Below are 18,118 nucleotides of genomic sequence, written 5' to 3' on the forward strand. Positions count from 1 at the left end.
TGCCTCCCTCCACACCCACCATCAGGTGCCGGAAACTGTCCCTTCACCTCCGATCTGCCTCACGCCCCCTGTCCCAGTTGCATTCCTCCACACCTCTCTTTGACATGGCCCTCCGGGACGAGGAGCTGGTGTCCTAGAGATTCTGGCCTCCGCTCAGGGCCATGCCCGCCAGGAGATGCTGACTCTGAGGCTTGGCCCATCAGTGCCCCGGGCCTCAGCTTCTGATGGTGGCCCTGTAGGGAGCTGATGTTGGGTTCCCATCCCTCAGGCTCAGCCCCACCCTGTTGGGCCCCTTCAGCCCCTCTGAGAGGCTCACTGGGTCCTCATGGGTCTTGCCTCAAAGCAAAGCCAGCCTTGCTGGGCTGCAGGTTCTGAGGCCTTACTGGCCCACAGTGTATCTGAGGGGTGAGGCCGGCTTTGGGAAATGGAAGCTGTTCCCCGGACACCGCCTGGCAGGCCATCTGGCCCCAGGCTCTGCCTGAGCGCCACTTATCTTCTGCTGTCCTCATAGAAGACACTGCCCAGGGTTGGTGTGTGATCTGGCGGCTTTGCCACTTCAGGCAGCACTGCCCCTTGCAACAGAGCCAGCCTGTTAAGGGCCCAGAACCAGGGGATGAGAGCCCAGCGTATCTGGGTTCTGTTGGCCTGTGGGATCGTGTCGGAATGCAACTGACCGGAGCAGTCTGCTGTGCAGAGTCTGCTCGGGTAGCTCAGCGCTGCTGGCTCTGCCCCACAAGCATTCAGGGACTTCCTAAGCCTCGGCTGTTCTCCCGGTGGAGCACTCGAGGTTGGTGAGGGGGAGGTGAGGCTGCCTCTGCTGCGAGCGGGTGGGGCCTGAGGTGTCCTGTCTCCTGCAGCGCGAGATGGTCTACTGCCTGGAGCAGGGCCTCATCCACCGCTGTGCCAGCCAGTGCGTCGTGGCCTTGTCCATCTGCAGCGTGGAGATGCCTGACATCATCATCAAGGCGCTGCCCGTCCTGGTGGTGAAGCTCACACACATCTCGGCCACAGCCAGCATGGCCGTCCCACTGCTGGAGTTCCTGTCCAGTGAGTCCCCACCCTGCCTGCACATGCACCCTTGAGGTTCGGGCTATGTAACCTGTGCGGGCTTCTCTGGTGCCCTCTCTCAGAACTCCTTGGGGAACCTGGGTGTCTTGCCTTCTGCTGCCTCAGGGCCTGGGCGTCTCTGCCCGGCTGCCATGAGTGCTCTCCCTCCTGGCCTTGAGGGGCGGCTCCTCTCACCCCTCTAGTGTCCATATGAATGTCCCTCCTTGAAGAAGCCTCTTCCCCGCCGAGCAGTGGCCCTCCCCTGGTTCCGGGCCTCCTCTCTGTCCATCAGAGCACACGCCGCTTCAGGGGGGCTTTGTTCGCTTCCCCCAGACTGTGACTTTAGGAGCTCAGGTGCCTGCCCCTTCCCCTCACTGCCTAGTGTGCATCTGGGCAGGCCCTCAGTGTTTAGATGGCAGAAGGGCACTGCTGCGCCAGCATTTGGTGTGGAGGCTGGAGACTAGATCGTGTGCACTTTGTGGGCCACATACGGGTCCTGTCAGTCTTTCTGTTTTGTTTATAACCCTTTAGAAGCATAGAAGCCTGGCCGGATGCGGTGGCTCAGGCCTGTAATCCTAGCACTTTGGGAGGCTGAGGTGGGTGGCTCATCTGAGGTCAGGAGTTCGAGACCAGCCTGGCCAACCTGGCGAAACCCCGTCTCTACTAAAAATACAAAAATTAGCCAGGCATGGTGGTGGGTGCCTGTTGTCCCAGCTACTCGGGAGGCTGAGGCAGGAGAATCTCATGAACCCAGGAGGCGGAGCTTGTAGCGAGCCGACATCACGCCACTGCACTCCAGCCTGGGCGACAGAGCGAGACACCATCTCAAAAAAAAAAAAAAGAAGTGAGGCTGGGTACAGTGGCTCCCGCCTGTAATCCCAGCACTTTGGGAGGTCGAGGCAGGCAGATCATGAGTTCAGGAGATCGAGACCATCTGGCGAACACGGTGAAACCCCGTCTCTACTAAAAATACAAAAAAATTAGCCGGGCGTGGTGGCGGACACCTGTAGTCCCAGCTGCTTGGGAGGCTGAGGCAGGAGAATGGCGTGAACCCAGGGGGTGGAGCTTGCAGTGAGCCGAGATCGCGCCACTGCACTCCAGCCTGGGTGACAGAGCAAGACTCATCTCAAAAAAAAAAAAAAAAAAAAAAAGTGCGGAAGCCTTTCCTCACGGATCACACAAATGGTAGGCCACAGCTCGAATTGGCCCAGGAGCTGTGGTTGGCTGGCCATGGGCCGGAGAGCCGAGGCCAGGGTCGGGAAAGCCACATCTGTGTGGCCGTGGCCCGCCCTCCTCTGCAGCACCCCATCGCTGCCGTGGGCAGAGCAGCTCTGTTGGCCTTTAGAGGCGCTGCGTGGGACCCCGGCTCCCTGACCACCGTCTTTGTTACCGCAGCTCTGGCCAGGCTGCCGCACCTCTACAGGAACTTTGCCGCGGAGCAGTATGCCAGTGTGTTCGCCATCTCCCTGCCGTACACCAACCCCTCCAAGTGAGTGGTCACCCCAGGCCCTGTGCCTCCCAGCCATGGCCCCGGCCAGGCCTTGCGGCAGAAAGCCCTGGCAGCCTTTGTCCCCAAGGCCTGAGTGCCTCGGTTTTTGCACTTCATGCCCTGGGGATGTTTCCCTGCTGCCAGGATGGAGTGCCAACCCCCTTCTCATCTCAGGTTTAATCAGTACATCGTGTGTCTGGCCCATCACGTCATAGCCATGTGGTTCATCAGGTGCCGCCTGCCCTTCCGGAAGGATTTCGTCCCTTTCATCACTAAGGTGGGCCCAGGGCCGGTGAAGGCTGTGTCTCTTGGTAGGCCAGGGCTTGCTTTGCACTTGGCTGTCCATGGAAGGGCAGAGTGACAGGCAGGCAGAGGGCAGTGGGAGGGTGTTTGGGGCTGTGCCTGTGGCGCTGGGGGCTCTGCTGGGCAGCCTGCAGGGGTTTGTTGCGCGGCGGGCGTTGAGGGGTGGGAGCTGGGTGCTGCCGCCTTGCCCCTAGCCTGCAGCTCGTCCCTGGCCAGGGGGCACCCGGCAGGCCTGGTGAGGGCCTCCACCCCGCCATGGCCACCCCTCACTCTCTGGGCCTGCTCACTCTGCCAGGGCCTGCGGTCCAATGTCCTCTTGTCTTTTGATGACACCCCCGAGAAGGACAGCTTCAGGGCCCGGAGTACTAGTCTCAACGAGAGACCCAAGAGGTACGGCCTGCGGGGGTGTGCCTGGTGTCGGTGTTGGGGTGGGAAGGACATGGGGCTGTGGCCTGGCTGACGGTGCCTCCAAGTCAGTGAGTGGAATTGGGTCCTGTGTGCCCTGGAGTATGTGAGGCAGGGCAGGACCTGCAAGGGCCGCTAACACCCCTCAGCCCCTCAGCAGGTTGGCCGTGGTGGCCTGCAGCGCAGTAGCACCGTGGCCTGGGTCCTGGCCGCGTGTGCCGCAAGCACCTACTTGTGGAATTGGGGATTGGGATGCAAGCTGTAGGCGCCTGAGCCCCTCGAAGGAGCCGGCCTTGTCTGGGGCCGCCCCCTCCTCTGCAGCCCCCAGCCTGCTGCTAGCCGGGGACTCTGCTTCATCACCGCCGCCTTGCCAGATCGCAAAGAGCTGAGCTGGCCTCTGTGTTCTTGTTTGCATTTCATTTGAACGGCTTTCTCCTCCTGTCCCCCACCTTCCTGCCCAAGCTATTCTGGCTTTCCCTAGATGGGAATACGGCATTTTCCAGCGTGACCTCAACTCGGAAGCTGTTCTCTTCAGCCCCTGGGGGCCGGGGGCCAAGCTCGGCCATTACGGCCAGAGACTACTATCTGGGGTCTTGGTCTCTTTTCCTAGTGACCTTCAGGGCTTGGCCACTGAGGCCTCGGTGCCTCCTCGGTCAGAGCTGGGCGGTGCCTGCCTTCCGCGGGTGGGTGGGATTGCCTGGCCAGCACAGCCTGGAATCTGCCGTGGGGGTGACCCACACACGTTTAATTTGCACTGACGTTGTTTGTTTTGGTGTCATGCGTGAAGCCTTACTTGTTCTCAGTCATGTTTACCAGACGTATTATCATGCATTTTTGTTTTCTGTCTCTTCCCCGCTAACTGCCCTTTGGCATGGCTCTTTTGCTCATCTCACCCACGGGATCTCTCCATCCTGACCCTGTGGCCTGGGACCTTTCCTCCTCACCCCTCCACTGGCTTGTTCTCCCCTTCCCGGGAGCTGGGCTCTCTGGGGCGTTGGGGCTCCTTCCTCACCCGATAGTCTGAGGATAGCCAGACCCCCCAAACAAGGCTTGAATAACTCTCCACCCGTGAAAGAATTCAAGGAGAGCTCTGCAGCCGAGGCCTTCCGGTGCCGCAGCATCAGTGTGTCTGAACATGTGGTCCGCAGGTAGCGGGACTGTCGGGTGGGGGGCACGGACCCTGGAGCTTGGCCCCGTGAGCACCTGGGTGGCAGTGCATGGGGCTGCTTGCATGACCTCATCGTCTGCCCGTGTCCTCCCTGGCCAGCCCAGGGGGAGCCGGTGACGAGGGGTGGAAAGGTTGCATTCTGTCCCCAGGCCCCGTATGAGCACGGGCTGGCTGCACGCATCCCCAGGCCCCCTCGGGGTGCCGCTCCGAGAGAGCCAGGTGTGCCGGGCAGCAGCCTCCCCAGGCTGTCCCCAAGGGCCGCAGTGCGGGTTGGGGGAGACACCGCTCCTGGTTTTGGCCTTTTCGTATTCTCTAGAACGGACGTTTTTCCTTGGGCTTTCTTCCCAACAAGGTTTATTTTTTGTTGTAGCTGAAAGGGAACTAGGGGCATTTGTGGAGGGTGCTGGGGTGGAGCAGCCTGGGAGGGTCTGGGTGGGGGCCAGGATCCTCCAGAGCATAGGCCCGGGCCCCAGGCCACGGCCTTAGTCCTCCCCGCAGTGTCTGGGTGCAAGTGTGGGCTCTCGGGCTCTCGGCTGTCACCTGCCTGTGGGTCATCGCTGCTGGCACTGGCAGAGGGGATACCTGTCTCCTCCTGGAAGCCCCTTGCAGGCCAAGGGGTCCCACGGCCCTGAGTCCATCCACCTCCTCACCTCAGGCCGGCCTCTGCTGGGTGGGACTTGGCCAGGGGTTGGGGTGGTAGGGGTGCTTGGTGAGGCTTAAAGCCATTTTCTAGCACATTCTGTATCATGAGCACAATATTGCCTAGGGGCTGTGAAATTTGTATCAGAATAAACCCCATATAAGCCTCTTCCCTGTCACTGGGTGTGGAGCTCAGGCAGCCGCTCGCCTGCCTGAGGGTGAGGGTGAAAGGCCACGCGGGGATCCCAGACCTCTGTGTGCTTGCCGGAGGAAGCCTGCGGGCAGAATGCAATCTGGGCCTGTCTGTGTGGCCTCCGCCTCTCTGCATGACTACACCGTTTCGCCACGAGGCCGTAACCTAGTGCTCCCGTGGGCTTCGGTGAGGGGGATGTCGGTCTCTCTAGCCTCCTGAGTCTGCTCCCACCAATAGGCCTGGTCTTCCCCACCCAGCGTCTCCCCGTTCTCTGGGACGATGTGGTCCACGTGATTCTCAAGCTGAGGCTCGCTGGGCCGCCCACGCCCTGTTGGGGTCTTTCCAAGCGAGGTCCTCGGCCGTGCATGCATTGAGCTTTGGCCCCTTGGTGATAGGTGGCTCGGCCCGCCCTGCCTGGCACCCTGACCCTGGTCACGGCCTCTCCCTCCAGCAGGATACAGACGTCCCTCACCAGTGCCAGCTTGGGGTCTGCAGACGAGAACTCCGTGGCCCAGGCTGACGATAGCCTGAAAAACCTCCACCTGGAGCTCACGGAAACCTGTCTGGACATGATGGCTCGATACGTCTTCTCCAACTTCACGGCTGTCCCGAAGAGGTCCAGGCGGCACTCCAGGGCTGGGCGGGCCTGCGGGAGCCCCACGGGCGAGCTGGGTTTCACGTTCCCTGTCTTCTAGGTCTCCTGTGGGCGAGTTCCTCCTGGCGGGTGGCAGGACCAAAACCTGGCTGGTTGGGAACAAGCTTGTCACTGTGACGACAAGCGTGGGAACCGGGACCCGGTCGTTACTAGGCCTGGACTCGGGGGAGTTGCAGTCCGGCCCAGAGTCGAGGTGACTGCACCTTCCTTCCCTCCGCACCTGCCGGCCTCGACATCGGCTGTCCCGAGCCCACGCCCACGCCCACGCCCACGTGGCACCCTCGTGCCAGCCTGGGGACTGAGTCCACCCTGTGCGTGGGATTCTCTTCTCAGCTCCAGCCCCGGCGTGCATGTGAGACAGACAAAGGAGGCGCCGGCCAAGCTGGAGTCCCAGGCTGGGCAGCAGGTGTCCCGTGGGGCCCGGGACCGGGTCCGTTCCATGTCGGGTGAGCCTTGGCCCCAGCCATCTCCACACAGGCACCAGGGCTCCCTCAGTTGCTGCTGCTGGTCCCAGTGTTCAGGAAGGCCCTGAGCCCAGGGGCCGGGGTGGCTGGCTTCAGGCCCGGCCCACGTCCTGACTCTGGGGTGAGGCTTGCACAGCTCACCCCACAGCCATGGAGTGGTGGAGTGTGGCCCTCTTGCTGCGGAGGGGCCTGTTCTGGGAGCTGGTGTTGCCTGCGGGTTTTCAGCTCGGCTCAGTCCTGGAGCCCCTCTCTGCTCCAGCGAGCCGTGGTCTGACTGCAGGACAGGTTCTGGGTCCCTCCCTGTGGCCCTGGGTCCACTGAGGCCAGCGCTGTGGTGAGCTGTGCCCCGAGGGCAGAGCTGCCACCCTCTTTGGCTCCCTGTGGCACTAGCCTGCCAGGCCTGGGGGGAGCATTCAGCTTTAGGCTGGTGGTTTTGCATCAGGTAAGTGGTGGTCACCAGTCCTCTGCCCTCCTCTTCAGGGGGCCATGGTCTTCGAGTTGGCGCCCTGGACATGCCGGCCTCCCAGTTCCTGGGCAGTGCCACTTCTCCAGGACCACGGACTGCACCAGCCGCGAAGCCTGAGAAGGTGTCAGCTGGCACCCGGGTTCCTGTGCAGGAGAAGACGAACTTGGCGGCCTACGTACCCCTGCTGACCCAGGGCTGGGCGGAGATCCTGGTCCGGAGGCCCACAGGTACTGGGCGGGGCTGGCCTGAGCCCCATCCCTCTGCCAGTCACCCACAGAGCTGTGGCCACTCAGGGGCGATTGCAGATTTGGCCCTCTTGGGGTATTTGGGGGTCCTTTTTTTTTTTTTGAGACAGTCTTGCTCTGTCGCCCAGGCTGGAGTGCAGTGGCCTGATCTCGGCTCACTGCAAGCTCCACTTCCCGGGTTCACGCCATTCTCCTGCCTCAGCCTCCGGAGTAGCTGTGACCACAGGCACCCGCCACCATGCCCGGCCAATTTTTTTGTATTTCTAGTAGAGACGGGGTTTCACCGTGTTAGCCAGGATGGTCTCAATCTCCTGACCTTGTGATCTGCTTGCCTCGGCCTCCCAAAGTGCTGGGATTACAGGCGTGAGCCACCGCACCCGGCCATTTGGGGGTAACTTTTAAGTCTCCAGAGGTGAGCTGTGAGGGGCGATCCAGGTGGCCGAGGTGGGGCAGGGGCCTGTGGCGAACCAAGTGGCTTCCACGGCAGAGAGTTGCCCTCCCCGCCTGGAGGCTGGAAGTCTGAGATCAAGGTGCTCCTCAGCAGGAGGTGCTCCTCAGAGGCCTCAATCCTTGGCATGCAGACGGTTTTTTCCCTGTGTCCTCACAGGGTCTTTCCTGGATGTCTGCATGTTAATCTTCTCTTAGGAGGAAACCAGTCGTGGCTTAGGGTCCACTCTGGTGCCTTGCTAGCCTTAATTACTTTTCTGAAACCCAGTTTCCAGAGACAGTCCTGTTCTGAGTTCCTGGGATTGGGACTAAAGCACACCAACATGGGGGCACAGCTCAGCCTGTTCCCAGGGGCAGAGGGAGCCTCCGCAGAGGCCCAGAGCCCAGGGACAGAGGGAGGCCTTTGCAGAGGCCCAGAGCCCAGGGGCGCCTGGGTGTGCTGTGGCTGAGGGGTGCGAGGAGTAGGGGTTCTAGCCCTCGTGGAGGCCTTGGGTCCGGACTGTGAGGCTGAGGGCTGGAGCCTGCTGCTCTGAGGTGCTTGGCCGAGCCCGGCCTCGGGGCAGGGGCTGATGGGGGCAGCAGGGTGGGTGGCCGCCAGAGTAGCGCTGGCTCCGACATCGTGGTCCTGAGGATGGTGGGAGGGAGCATCAGGGCAAAGCCAGGGCCCAGGCCAGGAGGCCTCCCGGGGGGCCAGGGATGGGTAAGGGGAGGCGCTGGCCTCAGGCCAAAGGTGCTGCCGCCTCCGCAGGGAACACCAGCTGGCTGATGAGCCTGGAGAACCCGCTCAGCCCTTTCTCTTCGGACATCAACAACATGCCCCTGCAGGAGCTGTCCAACGCCCTCATGGCGGCTGAGCGCTTCAAGGAGCACCGGGACACAGCCCTGTACAAGTCATTGTCGGTGCCGGCGGCCAGCACGGCCAGACCCCCTCCTCTGCCTCGCTCCAACACAGGTGAGTGGCATGGCGGGCCTTGGCATGGGCTCTGCTCCCACTGGCCTGGTGCTCCTGGTGACGGCAATGTGGCTCCTCTCTGCTGAGGGCGCCCACACAGCTGGGAGTGGTCCCTGGCCTGCCTCAGCACCATTGTCCTCCGGTGTTTGGGAGGAGGCTGACCCGTGGGAGGTGTCTGCCCTGCTCAGGAAGCTGGGGCTGGCAGCGTCAGAAGCAGTAGGGTCCCTGTGGAGCCTCTGCCTAGCACCCTCCGTGGGGAGTCCAGCACTGCGGGCTCCAGGAGGCTCTGCGGCAGCCTCCCTCCCTGCCTGGGACCGGGTTTGGACACCTGAGCCCGCACTCTCGGCCCCCACCCCACTCGGCACTGTGCTTCTCGCCAGATCCTCTGGCTCTTCCCTGTGGCTGCAGATGGCATTTAGCGGCCTAGGTCGTCTATTCATGGGAGGAGGGAGGCACCGCCCTCCTCAGGTCCGCCCTAGCAGCTTCTAGCGCTGGGCCCCGTGCGCGCCCCTGCCGGCCGCTGGCCCTCCCCTCTCTCCTCTGCAGGCACGGGGCCTGTGCTCTCTGCTCGACCTGTGTGTAGCCCCTCCTCCTGCTGACGTGGCCGCACACGGGCTTCCCTTGCAGTGGCCTCTTTCTCCTCCTTGTACCAGTCCAGCTGCCAAGGACAGCTGCACAGGAGCGTTTCCTGGGCAGGTATTGGCGCGCCTCTCAAAGGGAAGCGGTTCGCTGCAGAGCGCCACTCTGCCTCATAGATGCTGTGCTCATCGCCTCATCCGCCCACCCCGTGGTCCGTCTGCCTCCATTGCCCTGGGGAGCAGGTCCCGACTCGCATGAGGACGTCTGTGCAGAATGCCTTGGCTTGGCCAGCGGGATCCCCTTGACTTGGTCCCTTTGTGGCTGAGCCCTGTTCCCGCGCTGTGCAAGCACTCCCGGCCCAGCTTCAGGCCTGAGGGGTGGGGGTGGCCTAAGTCTCCATGGTGACATCTGCTGAGCTGCAGACTCTGATGGGTGGCAGCTGTTTAGGGGGAAGCCCGCCCCTGGGCCTCCGCCGAGCGGGCCTTGCCCTGGCGTTTGGTGGCTCCTCTGGCCTCTGGAACCCACAGATGGGGCTGCCTCACGTCCCAGGTTGACCAGGGGCCCTGCAGACCGACCTCTGCCTGTTGCCCCAAGCCCTGGTGGGGAGTGCTGTGACCTGCATGGTGCTCCCCCGCCAGGTCTCCACGTGCAGACAGGAGCTGGTTTGGAAGGGCTGCGTGGGACGGGCCCTGGGGCGGATGACTGCGCGTGTGCAGGGCTGTGTGGGCGCCCGGGGGCTGTGATGGTCCCCTCTGTTGCTGCTTCTACTTCCTTTCCCCTGCCCTGACACTGGCACAGGAAATGCTGCTTTGGGGCCTCCCACCCTCTCTCCTTAGCGTCCCCAGCTGTGGGTCTGGCTTGGAGTTGGAGGATGAGCCTCTGCTCTTGGGAGCAGGCTCCCAAGTCTGTTTGCAAACAGGGACTTCCCTCACGTCACGGAGTCTCCGCCGCTCTCCTCGGTTACAGAGGGCTGGTTTCAGGCTCCCGCTCTTTTAGAGCTGAGGCCCGTCGGGCGGAGAGTGTCTTGCCCCTGCTTACCTGGAGGCACAGGGGTGGCTGCTGGTGGACACTAGAGTGGGCAGAGCCGATTGCCTGCCCAACCCCTGGGAGCTCATGCAGGAGAGGCCTGTGTCGGGGTCACGCCCAGGCCCTCCCAGCGTCCTCCCTGCCCGCTCGGTGGATGGCGGCAGTAAGCAGAGCCCTGGGGGGGCTCGCAGGGCTGCTGTCCCTCTGGTCAGGAGAAGGCTGGTTCTCGGAGGCCACGTCAGCACCAGGGCCTGGCCCAGCCCCACATCCAGCAACCCCGTCTGTGTCCTCCCAGACTCCGCTGCGGTCGTGGAGGAGGGAAGTCCTGGCGAGGTTCCTGTGCCAGTGGAGCCCCCAGGCTTGGAGGACTTTGAGGCAGCGCTAGGCATGGACAGGCGCACGGATGCCTACAGCAGGGTGAGTGTGGCTCAGAGCTTGGACCCTCCTGAGCTTGGGGGGTTCCTTAGGGGAGGCAGGGCTCTGCGTGGGTGTGCCTGCACCCTGGGAACTGGCTCTGAACTTGGGTGGGATGTTCTTCCACATCCCTCGTGCACAGACGATCTGCACTTCTCCAGCCGTCCACCTGGGCCGGCCCCGGCTGCTGGGCAGCCTGTGGTCTCAGGGGATGCTGATACCTCTGCTCACGCAGTGTGGGGCACAGCTGGTGGCAGTGGTGCTGCGTCACGGGTGGGGGCCGTAGCCTGGTGCTCGGGCTGGTCTGTGGCCCTGGGACGGAGGACAGATAGGGCCTCACCACCTCCAGGTCAACCCCAGGTGAGCTCGAGGGTGCCTGCTGACGGGGGTTCTCTTTGGGATGGTCCTTTCTAGTCGTCCTCAGTCTCCAGCCAGGAGGAGAAGTCGCTCCACGCGGAGGAGCTGGTTGCCAGGGGCATCCCCATCGAGCGAGCCGTCTCCTCGGAGGGTGGCCGGCCCTCTGTGGACCTCTCCTTCCAGCCCTCGCAGCCCCTGAGCAAGTCCAGCTCCTCTCCCGAGCTGCAGACCCTGCAGGACATCCTCGGGGACCCTGGGGACAAGGCCGACGTGGGCCGGCTGAGCCCTGAGGTTAAGGCCCGGTCACAGTCAGGGACCCTGGACGGGGAAAGTGCTGCCTGGTCAGCCTCGGGCGAAGACAGTCGGGGCCAGCCGGAGGGTCCCTTGCCTTCCAGCTCCCCCCGCTCGCCCAGTGGCCTCCGGCCCCGAGGTTACACCATCTCCGACTCGGCCCCATCACGGAGGGGCAAGAGGGTAGAGAGGGATGCCTTTAAGAGCAGAGCCACAGCCTCCAATGCAGAGAAAGTGCCGGGCATCAACCCCAGGTGGGCCTCTTGCTTCCGGGTGGGGCTCCTGACACCTGTCCTTCGAGAACCTGGTGCCTCAGTTGCCCCACGCCGAGCAGGCTGGGGTAGGGTCCTCGTGGCCTGTGCCCTAGGGCTGGCTGGAGCCCCTGGGAGGGCGGTGGAGTGGGAGATGGCCAGGCTCTGTGTTCCTCCCTGTGGGCTGTGGCTGCTCTGGCCAGGCCCTCACCTGGGTGCCCACCGTCCCCTCTCTGGGCAGTTTCGTGTTCCTGCAGCTCTACCATTCCCCCTTCTTTGGCGACGAGTCAAACAAGCCAATCCTGCTGCCCAATGAGGTAGGCGTGGCCTCCCTCTCCTGCAGTCTGCTGGAGCTGTGTGGCTAGGGTGAATGGTGGGGGGACCAGCTCTGCTTCTCAGAGCTCAGGCTTGCAGAGGGCTCTGGCCTCGGCTCCCTGTGGCAGCCTGCCGTGACCGGCCTGGGTGGGGCGGCCTCCCGTGGACGGGCGTCTGGGGCTCAGGCAGGGCTCTGTGTGCTACAGTCACAGTCCTTTGAGCGGTCGGTGCAGCTCCTCGACCAGATCCCATCATACGACACCCACAAGATCGCCGTCCTGTATGTTGGAGAAGGCCAGGTGAGGCTGCGGGGCCAGCCTAGGTGCCTGGACAGGGCCAGCTGGGCCTCAGCCTGCAGAGGGTTGGGAGTCCGGGCTCCCCCACGCCCCACAGAGCTCAACACTGCTGGGTCCCCTAGAGCATGAAGTGCTCATTGAGCTCCATGCCAGGTGCTGCTCTGAGTGCTGGGGACCCCGGCGCGAGTGAGGTCAGCATGGGAGCACCCGGCACACCAAGGAGTGGGAAGGACTGGGCGGGTGGCACCGGTCACAGGGCTGGGGAGGGTGCTGTTGGTCAGTGAGCCGACAGCTGAGTGGTGAGGGAGCGGGCAGGGGGAGCCTGCATAAGAGGTGGGGGCATCCCACACACCAGCAGCAGGTGCAGAGGCCGGGGCACCCTGCCCAGCTTGAGCACTGGTGCTGGGCGAGCACGGGAGCCGACAGGGTAGGCAGCCTCAGCGCCCTAGAGGCTGCACCTTCATCCCAAGGGCAAGGGCAGGGCCTGGGCTGCTTCTGAGCAGAGGGCAAATGGCCTGACTCAGCCCAGTCTCAGTGAGTCCCTCCTGCTGTGTGGCTCGTGGAGGTGGGTGGTGATGGTTTCTGTGGGAGTGGGGTAGGCCCCTGGGGGCAGGCTGCTGAGGGGCCAGGGCCCTGGGTGTGCTTTGAGTGTGGAGCTCCCCGATTTTGCTCGCCAGGCACACACGGGGCTGAGAGAAGAGAGGGAGTCAAGGATGACACCCGGTGTCTGGTCTGGGTGGCTGCTGGAATGGATGGTCCTGTCTGCCTCAGGGATCAGAGTGGGGCTCCCGGCAGAGCCTGCTGGGCACCCCCACCCTCTGTGGGGCGGGGCCTGGCCCGAGAGTGATGCCACCCTGCCTCTGCCCTCTCCCCACAGAGCAACAGCGAGCTCGCCATCCTGTCCAACGAGCATGGCTCCTACAGGTACACGGAGTTCCTGACGGGCCTGGGCCGGCTCATCGAGCTGAAAGACTGCCAGCCCGACAAGGTGTACCTGGGAGGCCTGGACGTGTGTGGTGAGGATGGCCAGTTCACCTACTGCTGGCACGATGACATCATGCAAGGTACGGCCTGGCCCCCACCCGCTCCTGCTGCCCCAGGCCTCAGGGCACGGCTCCCCTCCAGTCCTGCTACCCCACGCCCTGGGGCATGGCCCCCGGCACCCCCACCTGCTCCAGCTCCCCACGCCTCAGGTTCCGAGCTTAACAGAGCATGGGCATGGAGGCAGTGATGGGGCTGGTGGCTTTGTGTCCCAAAGCCCTGCCCCTGGGGAGAGCCGAGGGCCACTGGCCAGGCACCAGAGGATGTGGCCCCCGCAGGCCCCCAGAGCCTCTGGAGTAATCAGGAGGTGCCCCAGTGCAAGGCGCAGAGGGCCTCAGCACTGGCCCCACAAACCCATCCGGCCCTGCTCACCCTCAGCCGTCTTCCACATCGCGACCCTGATGCCCACCAAGGACGTGGACAGGCACCGCTGCGACAAGAAGCGCCACCTGGGCAATGACTTTGTGTCCATTGTCTACAATGACTCCGGCGAGGACTTTAAGCTCGGCACCATCAAGGTGAGTGAGGGGCTGTCAGTGAGGCTGGGCCCCAGGCAGGTGCCCACTGCTGTGTCCTGGGTTGGTGGTGGGTCCTCCTCCCTGAGCTTCGGTCACGAGGAGCATGAGGAGAGGCCGCAGTGCTCAGGGCCCCATGGGCACGAGCTTCAACACCTGAGCCTGAGTTTCGTCATCTGAGCCATGGATCCTGTGGCCCCTGCTGCTGAGTTTTTGTCAGGAGTAACTGGCAAGTACAGACTGGGTGTGCAGGCTGGGCACAGTGTAGTTGGTGCTTCCTGTCTGTCCGGCGCAGCCCTTGGGCCCCCACAATCTCCCCAGTGGCAGCTGTCAGGCTGCTCGCTTGGTTATCGCCACGCACCACTAGGCAGCAACCAGCGTCACCCTCTTCCTGGAGGTGGGCTGGGTCGGCCAGTGTCACAGAGCACGGTCCGGGTGAGCCCCAGCATGGCGGGGAGAGCTGGCATGGCCCAGGCAGGGCAGGTGGGCTGGAGGCCTCACTCCAAGGGCCCCAGGATGCTGAGGCGGCCACTGAACCAAAACCCTGGGGCTGCTAGTCAGAGCCCAGGAGGGGCAGGAGCATAGGGGAGGTGGGCTCTGCCAGATGCCAAGACGACCAGTTGGGGGGCACTTGGGAGGCTGAGGAGGGTGTGGTGGTGCCGAGATGGGGTGCACGGCACACTTCATTGGCTGGGCAGATTCGGACGTGGCTGCAGACACCCTGGGGGCCCCAGTGAGTGGAGGTGCCCTAGCAATTAGAGGTGCCCCGGGTGTGGCTGCAGCATATGTGGGTGCTGGGCCCAGATGTGGAGGGGGCTTGGCTTGGGGGAGGCCAAACACAGCCCCGCTGCCGGAGGGCAAGTCCAGGGGCAGATGCTGCCTGTGGAGCCGACAGGCGTCTAGCAGTGCAACCAGGCGGTGGCCGAGAGCAGCCTTCAGCACATGCTGTGTGTGGGGATGACCCCCCTTCTCTTGTCCGGGCAGGGCCAGTTCAACTTTGTCCACGTGATCGTCACCCCGCTGGACTATGAGTGCAACCTGGTGTCCCTGCAGTGCAGGAAAGGTAGGGCCGGGTGGGGCCCTGCAGTGCAGGAAAGGTAGGGCCGGGTGGGACCCGGCAGTGTGGCGCCAAGGGCCCTGGGCCTGGCGTGACCACCAAGTCTCCCCAGACATGGAGGGCCTTGTGGACACCAGCGTGGCCAAGATCGTGTCTGACCGCAACCTGCCCTTCGTGGCCCGCCAGATGGCCCTGCACGCAAATGTGAGTGGGGGTGGGTCCAGGCGTGAGCTGGTGGGACAGGCCCAGGTGCCACCTGATAGTGAGCTCACCCCTGCCTATGTCCCCAGATGGCCTCACAGGTGCACCATAGCCGCTCCAACCCCACCGACATCTACCCCTCCAAGTGGATTGCCCGGCTCCGCCACATCAAGAGGCTCCGCCAGCGGGTAGGAAGATGGGGCTCCCTCAGCGGGGTGTGCCGGCTGCCCAGGCTGTGGGGCGGGTGAGTGGACAGAGTGGTTGCCACACCTCCCAGACTTGCTGCCCAAGCCGCCTCTGCCTTCAGATCTGTGAGGAAGCCGCCTACTCCAACCCCAGCCTGCCTCTGGTGCACCCCCCGTCCCATACCAAAGCCCCTGCACAGACTCCAGCCGAGCCCACACCTGGCTACGAGATGGGCCAGCGGAAGCGCCTCGTCTCCTCCGTGGAGGACTTCACCGAGTTCGTGTGAGGCCGGGGCTCCCCCTGCTGCGCTGGCCTTGGACAGTATTGCATGTCAGTGAAATAAAGTCCTGGCCCCAGTGCACAGACACAGAGGCACAGATTGCAGTCAGACAGCTCTTTTATTGACTTTGTCTGCTTGGCGCGGGGGTTGGAGGGGGGAGTTGTTGACGCTCTAGCAGCGGCCATGCCCACAGAAGTGGTACACAGAAGCAGGCGCAGCCAGCTCCGAGGGCCTTGAGGCTGCCTGGGCCACACAGCACACACTCACACACACACACACACGCTCACCTTCCTCCATCCTGGGAGCCAGCCCCCAGGAGGAGTCTTTTCCTCTAACTACCCTGGAGTCCTCTGACATGCCTAGTCCTGCTCCTCGCCCAGACCTGATGCCAGCAGGCCTGGGCGCTGCTTTCTTGCTACCTGACCTGGGGCAAGGGAGGATGACAAGGCCTCTGGGGTGATGAGAGTGCCTGGCAGACAGCTGTGCCCCCAGCACCGGCCCAAGGCCATGCTCGCATCCAAGCAGCAGCCGGGCTGCCGTAACCCCGCCACACCTACCAAGCGCAGCGGGTGTTTGGGGAGGCCAGCTCTGGGCGCAGGCCCCTCAGCCCTGGTGAAAATAGTGACATACAAAAATATATACATTTTAACACCATATAAATTACTGACACAAGACACACAGTGAGATGGTGCGGGGAGTACGGTAGGAACGGGAGAGGTAATAACTTAGGGGCAGGGTGGCGGCGGTGCAGGCTAACCCTCCCTGAAGCCAGCAGCCTTAGCAATGGGGGACATCTGCCCAGGGGGTGGGGCCGGGCACAGCCCGCTGTACCTGAGGACTCGGGGAAATAAATTAGCATCTCAGAGGCTGGAAACCGTCCAATACTGCTGTGTCCTCCCCAAGGGAGCCGGGGAGGGGACCCTGGGTCCTGGTTGGCCACACAGCCTCTTTAAAGTGCTGAAGCCCACAGACAGACAGACGCCCCTGCCTGCTCTCTGGGGAACCTGCGTGCAGCCATTCTGCCGGGCCCGAGGCCTTGACAGTGGCAGAAGGTAATACTGAGCGGTGTCCACTCTGACTCCACAGCCCACCCCCACCAGGGAGGGGGCCTAAGTGCTGCTGGGGTGGACCTTGTTCTTGGCCCGCAGGGGTGTCCTGCTGGGGCCAGTGGCCAGGTCCACACCCCGACTGGCCCGGGCAAGGCGGCTGGGCAGTGATTGCCGCAGGCCCGGGGATGGGCCACGGGAAGGTCCGGCAGGGACCCGGCTGCTCCTGCGGCCTTGCAGACTGTGCAGCTGCTGCTCCAGCTGGTAGACGTCCTCTGTGGCTTGGTTGAGTCGGTCAAACTGGGTGAGCAGGGCCTCGAACACAGCTTGGAGGCGGGAGGGCTCGGGCTCACTCCTTGTCCCCAGCCGGCCCAGGCTCACGCTCAGCCCATCCAGCTGGCTGGAGGAGGTGGAGGGGTGCGAGGCATCAGAGCCAGCGCTGGGTGGGGGCACATCCGGGGATACCTTGGAGCCCCTGGAGGAGCGAGAGGGCAGCGGCTCCATCCCTTCAAATCGGACTTTGTGGCGGAACTGGGGGCGGCACAGGGGCTCAGTCAGTCCGGCTGCACCCTGGGCAGAGCCCAGGGCGTGTCCCTCTCCCCCCCACTGGGCCGTACCCACCTCCTTGACCTTGCTGAGGCCCATCCAGAGGCGCAACCTGCGCAGGAACAACTCCACCATCTCGTAGTCCTGGGGCTCCCAGGCCGGCCGGTACAGCTCTCCACGCAAGGCGTGGTAGCGCCAGCGGAGAATAACAGCCCCCAGCCGTAGGGCGCCCCACAGTCGCAGCGCCCAGAGCCCCACACACAGCAGGGGTGACAGGTGCCAGGACTCGGCAGGACACAGGGTACAGAACCCGGTCCCAGGGCAAAGCACCAACAGGGCCTGGGCCACGCTCCAGAGGGAGTCCACACAGGAGGACACGAGCTGTGGGGAAGGCGACACCAGTGAAGGCGTGCAGCTGGAGCTGAGCTGAGCTAAGACGCCCTCCCCGGCCGCGCAGTCACCTACCAGGACGGCCAGCTGGGCGTAGGCTACCCCGAGCACCACCAGACCCAAGGTGACCCCCAGGAGCTCTGGCAGAGCTCGGCATAATGTCTTGCCAAAGACGGACCACTGGCGCACGAAGCGTAGCTGCTGAGCAGCCTGTGGACGAGAAGTCTGTCTGCTTGCAACCCTGGGGTCTGCGCACAGCCCCGCGCCCACAGGCCCAGCCCTCACCTTGACCAAAAGCAAGAAGAGCAGCGAGGCCGCCAGGCCACGGGCTGCGGAGTTCAGCTGCGCCACCTGATCGAAGCTAGTGAAGCGGCGCGGGCGGCCGCGCACGAAGCGGGTCCACTGGCGGTCGGCGGCACCCAGCTGGGCGAGGCGTACCAGTGCCGTGGCCGCCGTCAGCGCCACCAGCAGCCACCGCGCCCAGGCTCCGGGCCGCAGCACGCGCCAGCGCCCTTCCCTGTGCCAAGTACGGGCCTCGGCCACGGCGAAGTGCAGCGCGAACAGCAACAGGCACACCTGTGGGGGGCGGGGTCATGAGGGCGGGCGGGGCGCTGCGAAGGCGGGGCCTGCAGGGGGTGGGACGCTGCCGGGGCGGGGCCCTGCGAGGGGTGGGACGCTGCGAGGGCGGGGCCCTGCGAGGGGTGGGACGCTGCGAGGGCGGGGCCCTGCGAGAGGTGGGACGCCGTGAGGGGCGGGGCCCTGCGAGGAGTGGGACGCTGCGAGGGCGGGGCCCTGCGAGAGGTGGGACGCCGTGAGGGGCGGGGCCCTGCGAGGGGTGGGACGCTGCGAGGGCG

At 64.1% G+C, this 18,118-nt stretch overlaps 2 protein-coding genes across 35 annotated transcripts in view; one reads left to right on the forward strand and one right to left on the reverse strand.

Annotated features, from left to right (window-relative positions):
- TSC2 (TSC complex subunit 2) overlaps positions 1-15,390 on the forward strand; it is a 42,085-nt gene extending 26,695 nt beyond the window's left edge. For 4 of the 28 annotated variants that reach the window (XM_054534564.1, XM_054534572.1, XM_054534565.2 and 1 more), the window contains 21 exons: positions 858-1,047; positions 2,443-2,536; positions 2,711-2,813; positions 3,135-3,229; positions 4,264-4,392; positions 5,696-5,860; positions 5,940-6,092; positions 6,233-6,345; positions 6,844-7,056; positions 8,270-8,473; positions 9,101-9,169; positions 10,374-10,495; positions 10,907-11,394; positions 11,633-11,708; positions 11,913-12,005; positions 12,880-13,066; positions 13,422-13,561; positions 14,543-14,621; positions 14,728-14,819; positions 14,906-15,004; positions 15,094-15,390. In XM_054534564.1, the coding sequence (XP_054390539.1) occupies positions 858-1,047; positions 2,443-2,536; positions 2,711-2,813; positions 3,135-3,229; positions 4,264-4,392; positions 5,696-5,860; positions 5,940-6,092; positions 6,233-6,345; positions 6,844-7,056; positions 8,270-8,473; positions 9,101-9,169; positions 10,374-10,495; positions 10,907-11,394; positions 11,633-11,708; positions 11,913-12,005; positions 12,880-13,066; positions 13,422-13,561; positions 14,543-14,621; positions 14,728-14,819; positions 14,906-15,004; positions 15,094-15,288 (3,099 nt within the window). In that variant the 3' untranslated portion in view covers positions 15,289-15,390. The remainder of the gene's footprint in view (positions 1-857; positions 1,048-2,442; positions 2,537-2,710; positions 2,814-3,134; positions 3,230-4,263; positions 4,393-5,695; positions 5,861-5,939; positions 6,093-6,232; positions 6,346-6,843; positions 7,057-8,269; positions 8,474-9,100; positions 9,170-10,373; positions 10,496-10,906; positions 11,395-11,632; positions 11,709-11,912; positions 12,006-12,879; positions 13,067-13,421; positions 13,562-14,542; positions 14,622-14,727; positions 14,820-14,905; positions 15,005-15,093) is intronic. The other 24 variants (XM_024234087.2, XM_063717492.1, XM_024234088.2 and 21 more) reach the window with 22 other exon arrangements.
- PKD1 (polycystin 1, transient receptor potential channel interacting) overlaps positions 15,382-18,118 on the reverse strand; it is a 50,808-nt gene continuing 48,071 nt past the window's right edge. For 6 of the 7 annotated variants that reach the window (XM_063717481.1, XM_054534559.2, XM_054534558.2 and 3 more), the window contains 4 exons: positions 17,550-17,840; positions 17,340-17,474; positions 16,950-17,255; positions 15,382-16,859 (listed from right to left, as the gene is read on the reverse strand). In XM_063717481.1, coding sequence (XP_063573551.1) covers positions 16,392-16,859; positions 16,950-17,255; positions 17,340-17,474; positions 17,550-17,840 — 1,200 coding nt within the window. In that variant the 3' untranslated portion in view covers positions 15,382-16,391. Of the gene's footprint in view, positions 16,860-16,949; positions 17,256-17,339; positions 17,475-17,549; positions 17,841-18,118 lie in introns of those variants that run through there. The other variant, XM_063717483.1, reaches the window with a different exon arrangement.

This window comes from Pongo abelii, chromosome 18 (genome assembly GCF_028885655.2).
Source record: "Pongo abelii isolate AG06213 chromosome 18, NHGRI_mPonAbe1-v2.0_pri, whole genome shotgun sequence".
NCBI lineage: Eukaryota > Metazoa > Chordata > Mammalia > Primates > Hominidae > Pongo > Pongo abelii.